This window comes from Bison bison, unplaced genomic scaffold, assembly GCF_000754665.1.
Source record: "Bison bison bison isolate TAMUID 2011002044 unplaced genomic scaffold, Bison_UMD1.0 scf7180017864080, whole genome shotgun sequence".
Classification (NCBI taxonomy): domain Eukaryota; kingdom Metazoa; phylum Chordata; class Mammalia; order Artiodactyla; family Bovidae; genus Bison; species Bison bison.
Window position 1 is genome coordinate 5,831,528 of NW_011494652.1, and position 13,564 is coordinate 5,845,091.

The window sequence follows — 13,564 nt, forward strand, 5'->3', positions numbered from 1 at the left end:
CGCGCTATCTGGCAGTGACTCTTTGTAAGATGCTTCCACTCTCTGAGGCCCCAGCTTCCCTTGGGCAGAGCAGGCTCCCGGAGACTCAGAAGGTGGCCTTCGGGAAGCTCCTGCCCAGCGAGCCCTGAGTGTGGGGCCCCGGCCACCCGGCCCCACCCTCCTACCCTGACGTAGTAGGTGACGAGGATCTTTCGGAGGTCGAACACCTGCAGCATGGACGCGGCGTTGTTATCGCTGATGCTGTAGCCCTCCAGCACGTACTTGCTGGCCGTCACCTCCCAGGCCAGCCAGCGCTGCCCGAAGGCCGCATTGAAGGACAGGACCCGCGGCAGGTGGCCTGGCTCACAGCAGCAGCAGCCCTCGTCCTCCTCCACGCCCTCAGTGATGGCCTCCACCTCCCGCTGCTGGCAGTATGTACCTGCGGAGACGGGGGGCCAGTCAGGGGACACGAGCCCATCCCCGCCTGCCTCCTCCCCAGAGTGCCCAGGCCCCTCCCATGGAGGTGACAGGAGCCACCGTCACTTAGTGAACGGATGAACAAACGAGCCCCTTTCTCCTCCTAACTCCCAGTGGCCGTGGTGGGGTGGGACTGGGGTGGTGGTGACGGGACGGACAGGGCCAGATCCCTCACTTATAGACGCAAAGACTGAAGCTCGGGCTCGTGCTGCTCTGAGCTGTGCTTCGAGCCTCTCTGCACTCGGGGCCTCTTCTGAAGCTGGAACCTGCCAGGTGCATCCTTCCTGAGGGCCAGGAGCTGGCTCACTCCCCAGGGCTTATGCGTGGGCCCCAACCTGGGCCAGGCCTGAGTCCACAGAGCAGGCCAGCAGGAGCCCCAGGCCGGAGCTTCCACCAGAGCAGCCTGTTCACTACAGACCTGCCACAGTCAGGGCAGGGACGGGGCCGGGCCAAAGAAAGCCTGCCGCCTCAATGCTCAGACTAGGAATCCCAGGCCGTGGGGCCCGTGGCGGAGAGGGCCTTGCTCAAGGGCCCCAGCAAACTGGGGTAGAGCAGGGTTAGGGTCCGGCCCTCACACACGGACAAAGGTGGCGCCCTCGGCTCACCCCGGAACTCGAGGCCACGCAGCTGGAAGGTGACGAGGCCGTTGCCAACCTCGATGAGGTGGACCAGGGCGTTGAGGTAGTCGGAGGCCAGGACGAAGCAGTCACCGGGGCCGTAGTTGCCCCAGCGGCCCAGCACCAGGTCCCCACACAGTGTATGCTGCAGTGAGCGGGTCAAGTGCTCGTAGAAGATCGAGTTGAGGTTGTTGTCATCAGCGCCTGGGACCCAGGATGGACGGACAGATGGACATGACAAGTGAGCAAGGCTCCCTCCCCAGGGCGGCCCTGCACCAAAGCCCCCGATGGCTGGGTACACACCGGGGTTCCGGTCCAGCTGAGTGACCAGGCGGGTGTTGGAATGATCCACGCGTTTAGTGCTGTTCAGAGACAGGGCGACACACAGGTGGCCAAGAGGGCAAGGCTCAGGTGACAGTTCCCGCCACCCTCCACCACGCCCCTCTGGGCTTGCACCCCGCTCCGTGACAGGGGGAGGTTAAGGTTCACGGACGTGAGGGGACTCCCCCAGGGGCACCACACAGCCAGGAAGCCCAGGGTGTGAGCCCCAGGCCTCGGTCTGGCTCAAGCTGTGTTCCTGTGGATCAGCCACCTCAGTGAAGCCCACGGTGCCGTTCCCCACAGCCCAGCCTCCAATCTCCATCTGATCTCCCGGCAACCTGCCCCGTTCCACCCGCTCCCCACCAGTCCCCCTCAGGGTCCCACAGGGCATCCGCCTCCGGCCCAGGAGACTCACTTGTAGTCACGCTCCCAGAACTTGAGGGGCCGGGCGTAGGACATGATGAAGACGGCACTGCCCAGCAGTGGGTTGAGAGGCGTGGAAAAGAGTGCCGAGAGCAGGGCCTGAACGAACAGCATGGCCGAGTCTGGGCGCGAGTCAAGGAGGTGGTGGGCACGCAGGACCCTCCCCAGCCTCCCTCATGACCCTTCCACCCCTGCCAGCCCGCCTGGAGCCCCCCCATCCGGGCGACAGCCCTCCCTGCACACTCCCACCCGGGCTGCAAGCGGCAGGCTGGGTACGTGGCACGGCAAACGGCTGGGCAAAAGCGTGGAAAGCTGAGCCCCAGGTGATCTGCCAGGGCGCGATGTAGGTCAGCACGAAACGCAACTTGTACAGCAGGTCCCACAGCTGCAGGGGTGGAGAGGGGAGAAGGTGAGAGATACACGGACTGCTCACAGAGAAGGGGGCCCACCAAGTGCCCACTCAGACCCCTGGGACTTCCGACACCATTAGCAACCCCAGACAAAGCACCCAAGGGGACATTAGCTATTTAATTCATGTGATCGTCCTGGGAGCCTCCTATCACTGTCCCACTTCCCAGATGGGAAAACTGAGGTTCAGACGAGGTAGAACAGATACATGATTTGCTCAGGTTATGCCACTCTTGGTGATGCAGCTGTGATACCAAAAGTTAAGAGACAGTCACAGGCCCTGCCATCAGAGGGGGACACAGTCTTGATCTCCACCATCCTGGGCCAGGCCAGAAATCAGACCAGAATGCTCACGGGAGTGAGATGAAAGCTCAGGCCTGTGCCAGGGTCCCCCGTGGGCACCACTGCGGGCCTCCAGTACAGAGCCAGGGAACAGGCCTTTGTTCAAGTCCCAGCTGACCACCAGCTCTCCAGGAAACCTGAGGCAAATCACTTATGCTCTCTAAACCTCAGCCTGCTCACTGCCCTACGAGGAGCCACTGCCAAGGCCCTCAGAGGGGATACCACGGGACTGGGGTGGGTCTCCCGCACCAAGGCAGGAGAGGCCTGCCCCCAGGGCTGCAGTGTGACCCCCAGCTCACCTTGCTGCAGAGCAGGGACATGAGGAAGTAGTCGAGCAGGAAGCCCTGGGAGAGGCGCGGGTAGTCGAAGTGAAAGAGCAAGACGGTGAAGGCCAAGGTCAGGTACTGCTGGGGTGGGCAGCAGAAAGCCGAGCGCAGCAGCTTCAGCCCAGCCACGGTCATGAGCAGCGCCCGGCAGCTGTGGGCAAGAGGCAGGCTTTAGGGGCCAGGCGGTGAGGGTGGGGCCCGCCCCTTGCAGGCCCCAGCCTGGGCTCTGCTGGGCAGGGCCCAGCTCTTCTGGGCCAGCGACCTTCATCTCTGCTCCCTGAAGAGGTCACTAACCCCCTCAACTTCAGGCGTACTGGAGGGACATGTCTGCTCCTGAGAAGGCAGGTGCTTCACTGGAAAGGGTGTCAGGAGCTGGGGGCCTACTTAAGCTTGCTGGCCAAGGGGACTCAGTTTCCCCCTGGGTTACTCTGGCAGGTAGGTGGTGGGATGACCAGGGGGCTGGCGGTCCTCACTAGAGACAGAACTTGTCTGGGTGGCTGACGACCGTGTGAGCGTCCACCGTGAGGGCGTTGAGCACCACGGCCGGGTAGATGAGGTACTTCTCCACGCACTGCAGGCCGGCATACAGCTTCTCAAACCACATCACCTGGGCAGCACCTGCAACCACGGGCAAGGAGGTGGGCCTGCTGCTGAGCTCCGGGCCCTCCACATCTCCTCCTGCTGCTGCAAAGGGGGCAGGCGTGCTCTCCACGGGAAGCTGGCAGGAGGGCAGAGCCCAGGATGTGGGGGTGTGCAATTCTGGGCCCCTAGAATTTCTGAGCAGCTGGGGGTGTTGATCTTCAGCAAATCAAATGAGGGCGATGAGGCCCAGGCAGGGCGTGTTGGGGGCTCAGGGCAGGTGCTCTGCCCATTCGGCTGTCTGAAATAAAGGGTGATGACAACACCCCTGGTGTCCACCAGAGTCAGGACAGGTTGGGTGAGGCCCAAGTTCACAGTGACCCTCAGTCACAGGGACCTTTGGACCGGGCCCATCACTGGCTCAAGGTGACGTAGCCGCATGGAGATGCTGGCCCAGTAAACAAGATCCTTCACTGTCTAAGAAAAACAAGCACACAGACCTTCGCACCACAGATCCAGGGATTTAAATACAAGCTCCAAGGAGTCTGTGTTGCACAATTCAGTGTGCACTACACTGATCTAGTTCATTAAGAACCAGTCTGTATCTCTCAACAACACCTCCTGGAGTTCTACTTCTATCTCGTCAGGGTCCACAAGGCGGGCAGGGAAAGGGCAGAGCAGGCAGGGCGAGAGTGAGGCAGGGGCTGAGGGTGGCACAGGAGAGGGTACAGAGGGCAGTGAAGGGGCCGGAGGGCCCATGCCATCGCAGACAGGGCGGTGTGGACAGAGGCTGCCCCCTGCTGGCACCCTAAGCTGAGAGGTCCGAGCTCGTAAAGGCAGGTCGGTGGAGGGCCCCAGACTGGCCGGAGGCACTCACCTCGCACTTCGTACTGGCTGTACTCCAGCGGCTTCAGCACGGGCTGCGACAGGCAGAACCAGGGCAGCTGCTTGCGGAGCTGAGGCAGCAGGTAATGTGTGAAGAAGCCTACGGCCCCCGCCAGCGCGTACAACACAAAACCTAGCACGGACTGCAAGGAGGAGGGGAGGCTCAGCCACGGGCCGCCCAGCGCACAGCGACCAGGGCCCGAGAAGGATGTGAGGCCACGGCCGCCCCGCCCTCGGGGCATGTGCGCTCTGGCAAAGACCTGGGCGAGAGGACTGGCCTGTGCCCCACGAACCTTCAGGGCAATGAAGACGGTGCTGGCGCTGATGGCAAAGGTGAGCACGGCGATCACCACACACATCACCAGGTCGGAATGGAGAACCTCGCGCTGCAGGGTCGGGAAACACCAGTGTGGGTGCCGCTGCCACCGGCGGCTGGACACACCCTTCCCCACAAGACAGGACCCCGAGACTCCGGGCGCTTACCACTGACTGGCGCATCTTTTCTGGCAGTGGGTCTGGGGGCTCAGCACGGGCGGTCTCCAAGCTCCGCTCCTCCAGCTCAGGGAAGAGCTTGCTCCGGACCAGAGACCTGGGGGGTCGGGCCGTGAGAAGAGTCAGGGGCCTGGGTCTGGGAGGCTGCCCCTCCTCCCACAGGCCCTGGGGTCAGGCGGTGACAGGCACATGTGCAGACCCCGCCCCCCAACCCTTGCCAGGCACAGACACACACAGACAGTCCGCGCAGGCACCCACCAGAGCACGGTGGGGTCGCTGCTCTGCCGGCTCAGGTGGTAGGACAGCGCGACCAGGAGGCCACAGAAGACGGAGAAGATGACAGGGACGTGCTGCTCCGGCCAAGGGCTCTGGAGAGGGAGCCCGCGCCAGTCAGGGCTGCGGGCACCCTCACCCGGGGCAGAGGCTACTGCGGGCGCAACTTACAGCCCCATCCCGCAGCCCCCCGCTCTGGACGCCTCCCGGCCCCTCCCAGGTCATCCCTACCTTGATGGCCCCGAGGCAGAAGCCGTAGAGCAGGGCAGCGGCCAGCAGGCTGCGGGAGAGGCTGAAAACGGCTGTCAAGGGGCTGGTGGCGGCTGCGAGGCGAGCAGAGGCAAGTAAAGCCCAGAGCCCACCCGCCAGCCCCCGCGGCACTGGCCCCGCTGCCCCTCAACTTCCAGGGGCTAAGCTCCCCTGGACTCGGGGCCCAGCCCACTGTTCTCTGCTCCCCCAGCCCAGAGAGGCCTGCAGGGCCTCTTGCATTCTCGGGTTTAAACCACTTGCCTGGGGAGGAGATGGGAGGGGTGGGGAAGGGAAGGGAAGAGATGGGCTCTTAGAATCTTCCATGTAGACCAGGAAAAGCCTCAGCAAAGTGCTAGACCCACAGTCGTATACCCTCATAGCCTCACAGACCCACAGGCCTGCATGTCCTCCTTACCCAGGAGCCCCGCCCTGGGTGTCATACCTGTGCCCCCAAAGCCGTGCATGTCTATCTGCTCCAGCAGGTACATGAGGCAGGTGTTCACCTGGGGCAAGAGGCCCAGGAGGAAGACGAACGGGAAGCACAAGGTGAACACTGGCAGGGAGAGGAAGCAGAGGCCTGGTCAGTCTGCCGGCTGCACCCCCAGCCCACCCGTAGGGCCTCGCTCTCCCCCACCCCCTTGCAACCTCAACCCTACCCGGCCTTACCAGTGGCCACGTCACGGGCACAAAAGAAGAAAGAGGCGGAGAACAGCGTGAGGCCATAGAGGGAGACAGGTGGGAAGGGCTGCGCGGAGCCCAGAGCGTCCAGCAGCCAGATGAGCAGACAGCAGATGCAGAAGTAGACGGGCCGGCTGTACGCGATGACCCAGTTGTGGCCCTGGGGAGGGGGCCTGTGAGGCGCCGCACCTCCCTCACTGAACGCCCTACTCGCGAACGCATGCTCACGTGCCCCGGGCCCGGCCCTGGGTCCAAGAGAGCTTGGCAGGGTCGGGGCAAAAGGACCAGGGGTCTGGGGGCAACGGGGAAGGGTGAGGGTCACAGCCCCGCCCAGGCCCGGGCCTCACGGGAGGCATGCTCCCCTGTACTCACGTGCATGGGGGAGGCGGCGTCCGGCTGCACACTCTGCAAGAGACAGGAGCTACATGGTGACGAGAGCCTCGCCCACGGGAGCGTCAGAGGCCTGGGACCTGTTCAATTCCACTTCTGGGGCGTTGTGAGGGACCAGGGCAGGACTCCCCCTTCAACTGTCCTGAGCTTCAGTTCCTTCATTTGTTGGATGGGGGATGGTGGTGAACAGGGGACCTGAAGCATCTTATCTGTTTTCTAGCTCGACCCCCTCAAGAGGGGTCGTAGGAGGAGGGGGAGGAGACCCCGGAAGCCAGGCCTGACCTTCAGCAGGGAATACTGGCAGGAGGCGATGACCAGGCAGAACTGGAAGACCCAGATGTCCGTGAAGAAGCCCTTGAGCAGCAGCAGGTAGCCCAGGAAGGCGACGAGGCTGCTCAGGCCGACGCCGAGGATGTTCTCCAGCAGCCCGCGCGTCCTGGAGAGACCGCCGGGTCAGAGCACGCCTACCTCCTCCCGTACTGGCGGGGCAAGGGATTAGGGGGTGGGGGTGTGGGGGACAGGACCCAGCCACAAAGACCCACATCCGGGGTGGCGCCCATGCCAGCCATCATCTTGAGTATCTGGAGCTATAACCTTGGGCAGGGCCAGGCTGCACCTGCTCCAGGAAGCCAGCCCACCGCTACCCTGCACCCAACCCCAGGCTCTGTCCCCTCTAGACCCGGAGACCTCAGGGGCCACCACCCTGGGATCTGGCCGATCTGCCTCCCGCTTCCCCAAAGCACCGCTCTCAGTGCCGGCAGAAATCCAGAGCGCAGGAAGCCACCCAGACAACAAACGTCACCTGACCTCTCTGTCTTTCTGGGCCTCAGTTTCCTCCCAGAAAAAACGGAGAGCTGAGACAGATGATTTGCTGGCTTTTTAGGCTATATAGGATTCAATTTAATTGAATCTAACACAGAAGCAAATAAAAAAAATAGAAACACAACCAAAAAAGCCATGTCTCCCTCCAGCAAAATTTTGAGAGAAGAATGACCAGAGCACCCCCAACTAGGCCAACCATTTGCCCCTAGAAGAACCTGAAGCAATCCCACTGCAAATTCCAGCCCTCCACGCACCCGCAGTGACCCAGCGGTTAGGCTCTCTGTGGCCATGACGGCCTCCACACGTTCCCAGAGTCTGGAAGCCCTGGGGCCAGGAATGACAGAGGCCTGGGAGCCGAGGGGCTGAGTGCTCACCGGTCCAGCAGCGCCAGCAGGGCGAGCCGCTCGTAGCGCACAGAGGTCCAGCGGCCAGGAAGAAGCCAGTACTTGTAACTGTGCTGGGCCCGGGGTGGCGCCTCCTCCATCAGCGTCTGCTCCTGGGATTCGTGCAGGGAGTCCTGGTCCAGTAGGTCAAACTGCGGTCCCCACGGCCGCGGCCATCAGCCCCGCCCTCCCACCACAGTGGTCCACGCCACCCCTTGGCACACACTGGCCATCAGCCCCGTCCCCCACCACAGTGGTCCACGCCACCCCTTGGCACACACTGGCCATCAGCCCCGTCCCCCACCACAGTGGTCCACGCCACCCCTTGGCACACACTGGCCATCAGCCCCATCCCCCACCACCGCGGTCCACGCCACCCCCCGCACACATTGGCCATTAGCTCTGATCCACTCCCGTCCATGCCACCCCCGGCACACACGAGCTGGTCTATACAGAAAGTCCCTACCATCTAGCAGCCCCACAACCTGCCCTGACCCTCCACCCCAGGGCCTGCTCCTTTCTCCAGCTTCCCAAGATATGGCTCAACGGCTGTGGGAGCTGCCAAGGGCCAGGGTTACCAGCTCCTGTGTCTGTCTTCCCCACTCAGGAGGCATCTCTGGCCCCTTTCTGGGGTCAGCGAAATCCACCCTACCATTCGGGAGCCAGTAAAAATGCCACCCTTTGCCCAGATGTGGCCATCAGGGTCACTTTGACCACTCTACCCTGGAGCACAAGGAGGCCTGGCCCTGAGGGCAGGCCTGGGTGCCAATGCCACTGCTGTGAGGCCCTGGGCTGCCTACTTAACCTCTCTGGGCTTGTGGGTCTTTAAGTCAACAAGTGTTTACGGGACGCATTCATGAGCCTGTCCTGTGCCAGACTCCAGGGATACAAGGAGAGCCACCACAGCACAGCCCCTGCCTCTGGAGGAGCCCTCGCCCATGTGAGGACCGCACTGCTCTCCCACGGGACGGGGAAGGAGAACAAGCACGTAGGGAAGGGGCACACACGGCTTCTGGGTGCTGCCCTTGGTCTCTCAGTGGCCCTGGCTGCGTGGGCACTACTCTCATGATTGTTCTTTAAGCTCTGAATCTGTGCCTTACACAATCCTAGTGTTTTTGTCACTTCCTGACCGATTACATAAGTTGTTGTCCACACCAGGACATTTTCAGGAACAAGAAGAGGTGCTCTTACTAACCCTACTGAAACAGACAAGCTCGACCAGCATGCCTCAAGCGACCCGTCGCCACTGTCCAGTGATCTCAGCTGTCCCCTTCGCGGGTGCCACTGCACCCTCCCCACTAACTGCGGACCCTGCCAGGGTAACGAAGCTACTACAGACACGCTTACTGAGTAAATAAGTAAGCAACTTGAGTCCTTCATGTTCTGTGCACCCTGTGCTGGCCATCAAAGGTCAGGACAGCCACCTTAGGGCCCCTGGAGCCCTCACTCGGAACCACCTGGCCCTCCTGGGGCCCGCGCAAGCGCTTGGTGCTCTGCATCCCCCACCCCTTCCTGCAGGTCCTTCCCCAATGCTGGCTTCTCACCTCCGGGATCTCCAGGGGCACTCGGCGCACCTGCATGCCCTGCAGGATGACGGGCCGCGGCTGCAGCAGGTTCAGGCCGCCGGTGGCCTCTGGGACGTCGGCTGAATGGAAGCTGGAGGAATGTGAGTGGCGGTCCCTGTGGGAACAGCAGAGGTGAGGGTCGGGGCTGTGGGCGAGCCCAGGAATGAAACAGGGTTGAGGCCAAGGCCAGGCCACAACTGGGGGCCCGAGGGGGGCTACTCGAGTACCCAGAAGATGTACAGGGGTGTCAAGAGGAGACAGGTCACAGAGGGCCTCCCTCCCAGACCCTAGGCATCCAAGAAGACCCTGGAGCCTCGTGCTTGGAAGTCCCGTGGAGCCAGGGAACCAAGGGATCCCTGCAGGCTTGCCCCTCTCCCCTCCATGCCCCTCGCTGCCGCCCACCCTCCTCTCCTCCTGGAGGTCTGAGCTACCTCCTGGAGGTCTTTGCTCCTGCCCAAAGAAGGAAGGGATAAAACCCCCCAGAAATGACAGCCCACTAGCCACAGGGCTGGGAGAGCCTGAGCTTGGAGACTCACCAGGCTCCATTGGCTGCCTGCTCCCCCTGCTGCCCCACGGGGTTCTCATAGCCACCTCCAGCCAGGCCAAAGGTGTAGGAACGCCGCACACCTGGAGCACAGACAGGTGTGGGACACAAGGCAGCCTGTCAGGGACAGGAGCACCGAGGCCCAACCCACCTGAGAAAAACCCTGTGCTGGGTTCTCCAGATGGCAGCCCAGCCCCAGGGCACCAAGGGTGTAATTTCAGGGACGATGACTCTCAGTGAGGGGGGAGAGGCTGGGCCACAGGCTTGGCCACTGGACGCAGGGAGGGGCTCACCGCTCTCGTCGTAGAAGTAGTGCACAGCACCCTCGGAGGTGTCATCGAAGGTGCAGGCCTCGTGCACGTTGGCACCGGCCCGGGTGAGCAGCAGCGAGGAGGCGAAGTGCAGGGCCGAGGGCAGCGTCAGAGCCCGGGAGTGGGAGGCCGCACGGCCCCGCTGAGCCTCCTGCAGGCTGCTGGGGAGGGGGCAGCCCACGGGCTGTCAGCAGCACTCAGAGCCAGTGGGCCCCCACCCCCCAACCCCAGGCAGCCAGCTGGTACTCACCTGGGGGGCGAGCCCATGACCGAGGCTGGGGGGGTGGGGTTGCTGCCGGCGTTGTGCCGCCTCCGGATGGCCTGTGCCCGCCTCACGTTGCTTGAGTGGTCCCGCTTGCCAGTCTCCTCGGCAGCTGTCCAAAGAGAGGCCCCCCACCGCGATTTTAAGTGACAAGGAAGTGGACAGAGCCTGGGGGCGGGTGGCAAGGAGATGCAGGTGCTCCTGTGTGGAGCTAAAGATCAGGTCTAGTCCAACCATATCCAGGCTCTGTGACCCTGCCAGGTGACCTAACCACTTGGGCCGTGATTTCTAAATCTGGGAATAAGTACGTGACTTGTTCTGCTCCGCTGGTGTCCCAGGAGGACGAGCATGGCTCGAGAGACCTCGAAGAAAAAGGACTCAAATGCTAGCTTTAGGACTGGAGCCAGGTGCCGCAGGTCTCTGCCTTAAAGGCCTCCTCTCTGCTCAGCCCTGCTTATCTGAAGCGCCAGCAGATGTCCGTCACCAGACAGCAGTGTTCACGTCCACCTGCTGTCGGAGGCTGAGCAGGCCCCCCTCCAGCTGCCCCTTGCCTCGACCCCCGCCCCTCCCCAGCCGGCACTCACCTCCCCCCAGCGCACCTTCCTCCCGCAGCTCCCCGCGCCAGCCAGGCTGGTTGGCAGCAGGTCCCCTGCGGGCCTCGGCAGCCAGCACAGTGGGCTCAGCGGCAGCCAGCTCCACCCCCGCCTGGGCCTCCAGCTCAGCCTTGGAGCCTGCCGGGGGACCCCGCAGGGCATCCCCCCCTGCCCCGTCCATGCTCAGCACGCGGGCGTGCGTTTTGGCGCTGGCAGTACTAGGCGTCCGCTGGGTCCCATAGGGCCGCTTGGGGGGCACAGCCATCCCCTCCTCAGCCCCGTGGGGGGCCCGTCGTTTTCGGGCTCCCCCAGTAGCCCCCCGAGAACTCGCGGGGGAATAGCATGAAGTGGAAGAGGAGCTGTCGGTGCTGTAGCGGCGCTGGGACCGGAGGCTGGAGGCTGGGCTCAGTTCACTGCCCTCGCTGGTGTCGTCATCCTCGAAGAAGCCCCGGCCTTCCAGCAGCGGCCGCCGAGGGGCACGGCCGGTGGCAGGGGAGTGTCTCCGCACAGGCGCCCGCCGTTTGCTGGGCCGGAGCAGCGCCAAGTCCTTGGGCCGCACAACCAGGAGAGGCTCGGCCGGGCCCGGCGGCGTCCCTGCTCCTACAACCGTGTCGAAGGAGCGCAGCGTGTCATCTGAGGGGACTCCGGCATCAGGGGAGGCGGGCAGCTCTGCCTCCGAGGGGGGGTCTGTGTCGCTGCCTTCGGGGGCTTGCCCTCCAGGGGGGCTGTCCAGGTGGGTAGAATTGGTCTTCTCACTCTTGAAGCTGCTCAACGTCTCCCTGTCAGTGCCACTGAAGCAGGAATCTGAGGAGCCAGCTTTCTGGGGTGTGGGGTCCCCTGAGCCCCGCCGGTCCAGGGGCTGGTAGCCTCCTGCTCCCCGGCGCTGTTCCCGTCGACTGCTGGTCCTCACCAGGGCCCGCTCGGGCCGGGTCAGGGTCAGGAAGCTCTTGCTAAGCTCCTGGCTGAGGCTGCCCTTCAGGAGGGGGCTCATGGGAGTGTCAGCCACACTGCCGCCACTCCATGGGGCTCCATCTCCAGCCAGGGGAGAACGTTCTGAGGAGTCCGTGCTGGGGAGAGAAGGGTCCGGGGCGGCCCCTGGAGGCGTCTGGGGAAGGTCTCCAACTGTCAGAAGAGAAGAAGACACGGGACTAGAAAAAGGTGTTCTATATCAGGAGCTGATGGCTGAGAGGGTCCTACGGCCCCGAGTTCTGAAAGCCCAGGGGGGCGGGACATTGAAGTCCTATCTCAGAGAACTAAGAGAGCCCCAGGAAGCAAAGGTTAGGGTGACTCAAAGACATGGCGGCTAGATTTCTCCCCAAGCCCTTGCCAATCATGCCCACTCACTCAGCTTCTCCTGTGAGCTTAGCTTCAGCATCTCTCGATCGGCCGAGGTCACAATCACGTTGTTGCTGCCCTGCTCCCGCACCAGCTCCTTGATGTCTACAAGCACAGCCCCAAACGCATTAGCAGTACCTCAAGGCATCGATGTGCTGGGCCCCGTTCTGCACCGCCACCTCAGTTCTCAACAGCAACCACCTACCTCTGAGGGGCCCAGAGTCCTCTATCCGGGGCAGCAACTCCTGAGCAGGTAAGAGAAAAGTTTGAAGGGGCCAAGAGAGCAAAAAAGTAGGTGTAAGACATACCCACATGGGGACAGGCTCCCAGGAGAGGAGTAGGGGAGGCTGAGGGCCGGGACCACTCACCGAGACCTGGTTGAAGCCAAACACGGAATGCTGAGAGCTACAGCGCACAGGGGGCGTGGAACTCACTTTTCGAAATACGGTCATTTCCACTCCAGGATCTCTAGCAGTGCACAGAAACATCAGCTTTAAGCTAACCTTCCCTCTTCACGCAGCACCTCTCCCACCATCCCCATCACTCCTCCCTCCACGTCGATTCTCCTGACAAATCCAGAGCCAATCAAAGAATATTCAACCGCTCTTGGAGGCAATGTTCCCCAAGCCCCTTCTCCATCCTCCAATGCCAAGGCCCAAGCACCAAGAACCCTCCATTTCCAGCACAGGCCCTGCCTCGCCCACCTGGGCAGATTGTTGTCCCCCTGGGCAGGCTCTTCCTCTGGTTCCCCCATGGTAGAGTTGCGCTTCTCCACAATCTCGCCCTGGTCGAACATAGCATGCAGCCGATAGTTCACAGTCTTGATGGTAGCGAAGATGACAGCCACCACAAGGCAGTACACACCAGCCACCATCAAGCTGGGGGGCAGGACCTGGAGGTGGCAGCAAGTCAGGTCCTTCCTCATAGAGCCCTGCTCCCACAAGGGGTGGACCTGCCACCGCCATCAAGGTTAGAATTCACAAGTTCACAAGAAAACTTCCTGGCCCCTGCATACAACCAGTACGAAGACCCTGCCTTTACTTAACTAACTGGACAAAGATTAAGTGAGGGGCTCAAGGTCACCCTGGCCAGAAAATTCTGGCCTCTCCTCCACACACTCTGAACTCTGCTTTGAGTCCCCTTCCCACAGCCCGGAGTCCCTGTCAGTTTGCACCCCTCGGTGACATCTGCCCTCCCTTTCCCCGGCGGGAGTTACAGGTGGCGGCAGCGTCTCACCATGTACAGCAAGAAAGGGAAGGTGAGCAGGAAGATCCAGACATAGAGGTGGAAGCAGTTGGAAAAGGTGCTCT

The 13,564-nt window shown here is 62.5% G+C and overlaps 1 protein-coding gene across 1 annotated transcript in view; it reads right to left on the reverse strand.

Moving 5' to 3' along the window:
* PCNXL3 (pecanex-like 3 (Drosophila)) overlaps positions 1-13,564 on the reverse strand; it is a 21,329-nt gene that overhangs the window by 5,387 nt on the left and 2,378 nt on the right. The window contains exons 5-31 of the mRNA XM_010837846.1: positions 13,491-13,562; positions 12,959-13,146; positions 12,623-12,722; positions 12,460-12,499; positions 12,264-12,359; positions 10,911-12,041; positions 10,315-10,438; positions 10,047-10,225; positions 9,746-9,836; positions 9,189-9,324; positions 7,636-7,796; positions 6,722-6,875; positions 6,422-6,454; positions 6,038-6,209; positions 5,814-5,924; positions 5,354-5,445; positions 5,108-5,217; positions 4,841-4,946; positions 4,651-4,743; positions 4,350-4,500; positions 3,367-3,511; positions 2,867-3,044; positions 2,094-2,202; positions 1,810-1,939; positions 1,377-1,435; positions 1,062-1,277; positions 165-418 (exon numbers count right to left, since the gene is read on the reverse strand). Of these exons, the coding sequence (XP_010836148.1) occupies positions 165-418; positions 1,062-1,277; positions 1,377-1,435; positions 1,810-1,939; positions 2,094-2,202; positions 2,867-3,044; positions 3,367-3,511; positions 4,350-4,500; positions 4,651-4,743; positions 4,841-4,946; positions 5,108-5,217; positions 5,354-5,445; positions 5,814-5,924; positions 6,038-6,209; positions 6,422-6,454; positions 6,722-6,875; positions 7,636-7,796; positions 9,189-9,324; positions 9,746-9,836; positions 10,047-10,225; positions 10,315-10,438; positions 10,911-12,041; positions 12,264-12,359; positions 12,460-12,499; positions 12,623-12,722; positions 12,959-13,146; positions 13,491-13,562 (4,431 nt within the window). The remainder of the gene's footprint in view (positions 1-164; positions 419-1,061; positions 1,278-1,376; positions 1,436-1,809; positions 1,940-2,093; positions 2,203-2,866; positions 3,045-3,366; positions 3,512-4,349; positions 4,501-4,650; positions 4,744-4,840; positions 4,947-5,107; positions 5,218-5,353; positions 5,446-5,813; positions 5,925-6,037; positions 6,210-6,421; positions 6,455-6,721; positions 6,876-7,635; positions 7,797-9,188; positions 9,325-9,745; positions 9,837-10,046; positions 10,226-10,314; positions 10,439-10,910; positions 12,042-12,263; positions 12,360-12,459; positions 12,500-12,622; positions 12,723-12,958; positions 13,147-13,490; positions 13,563-13,564) is intronic.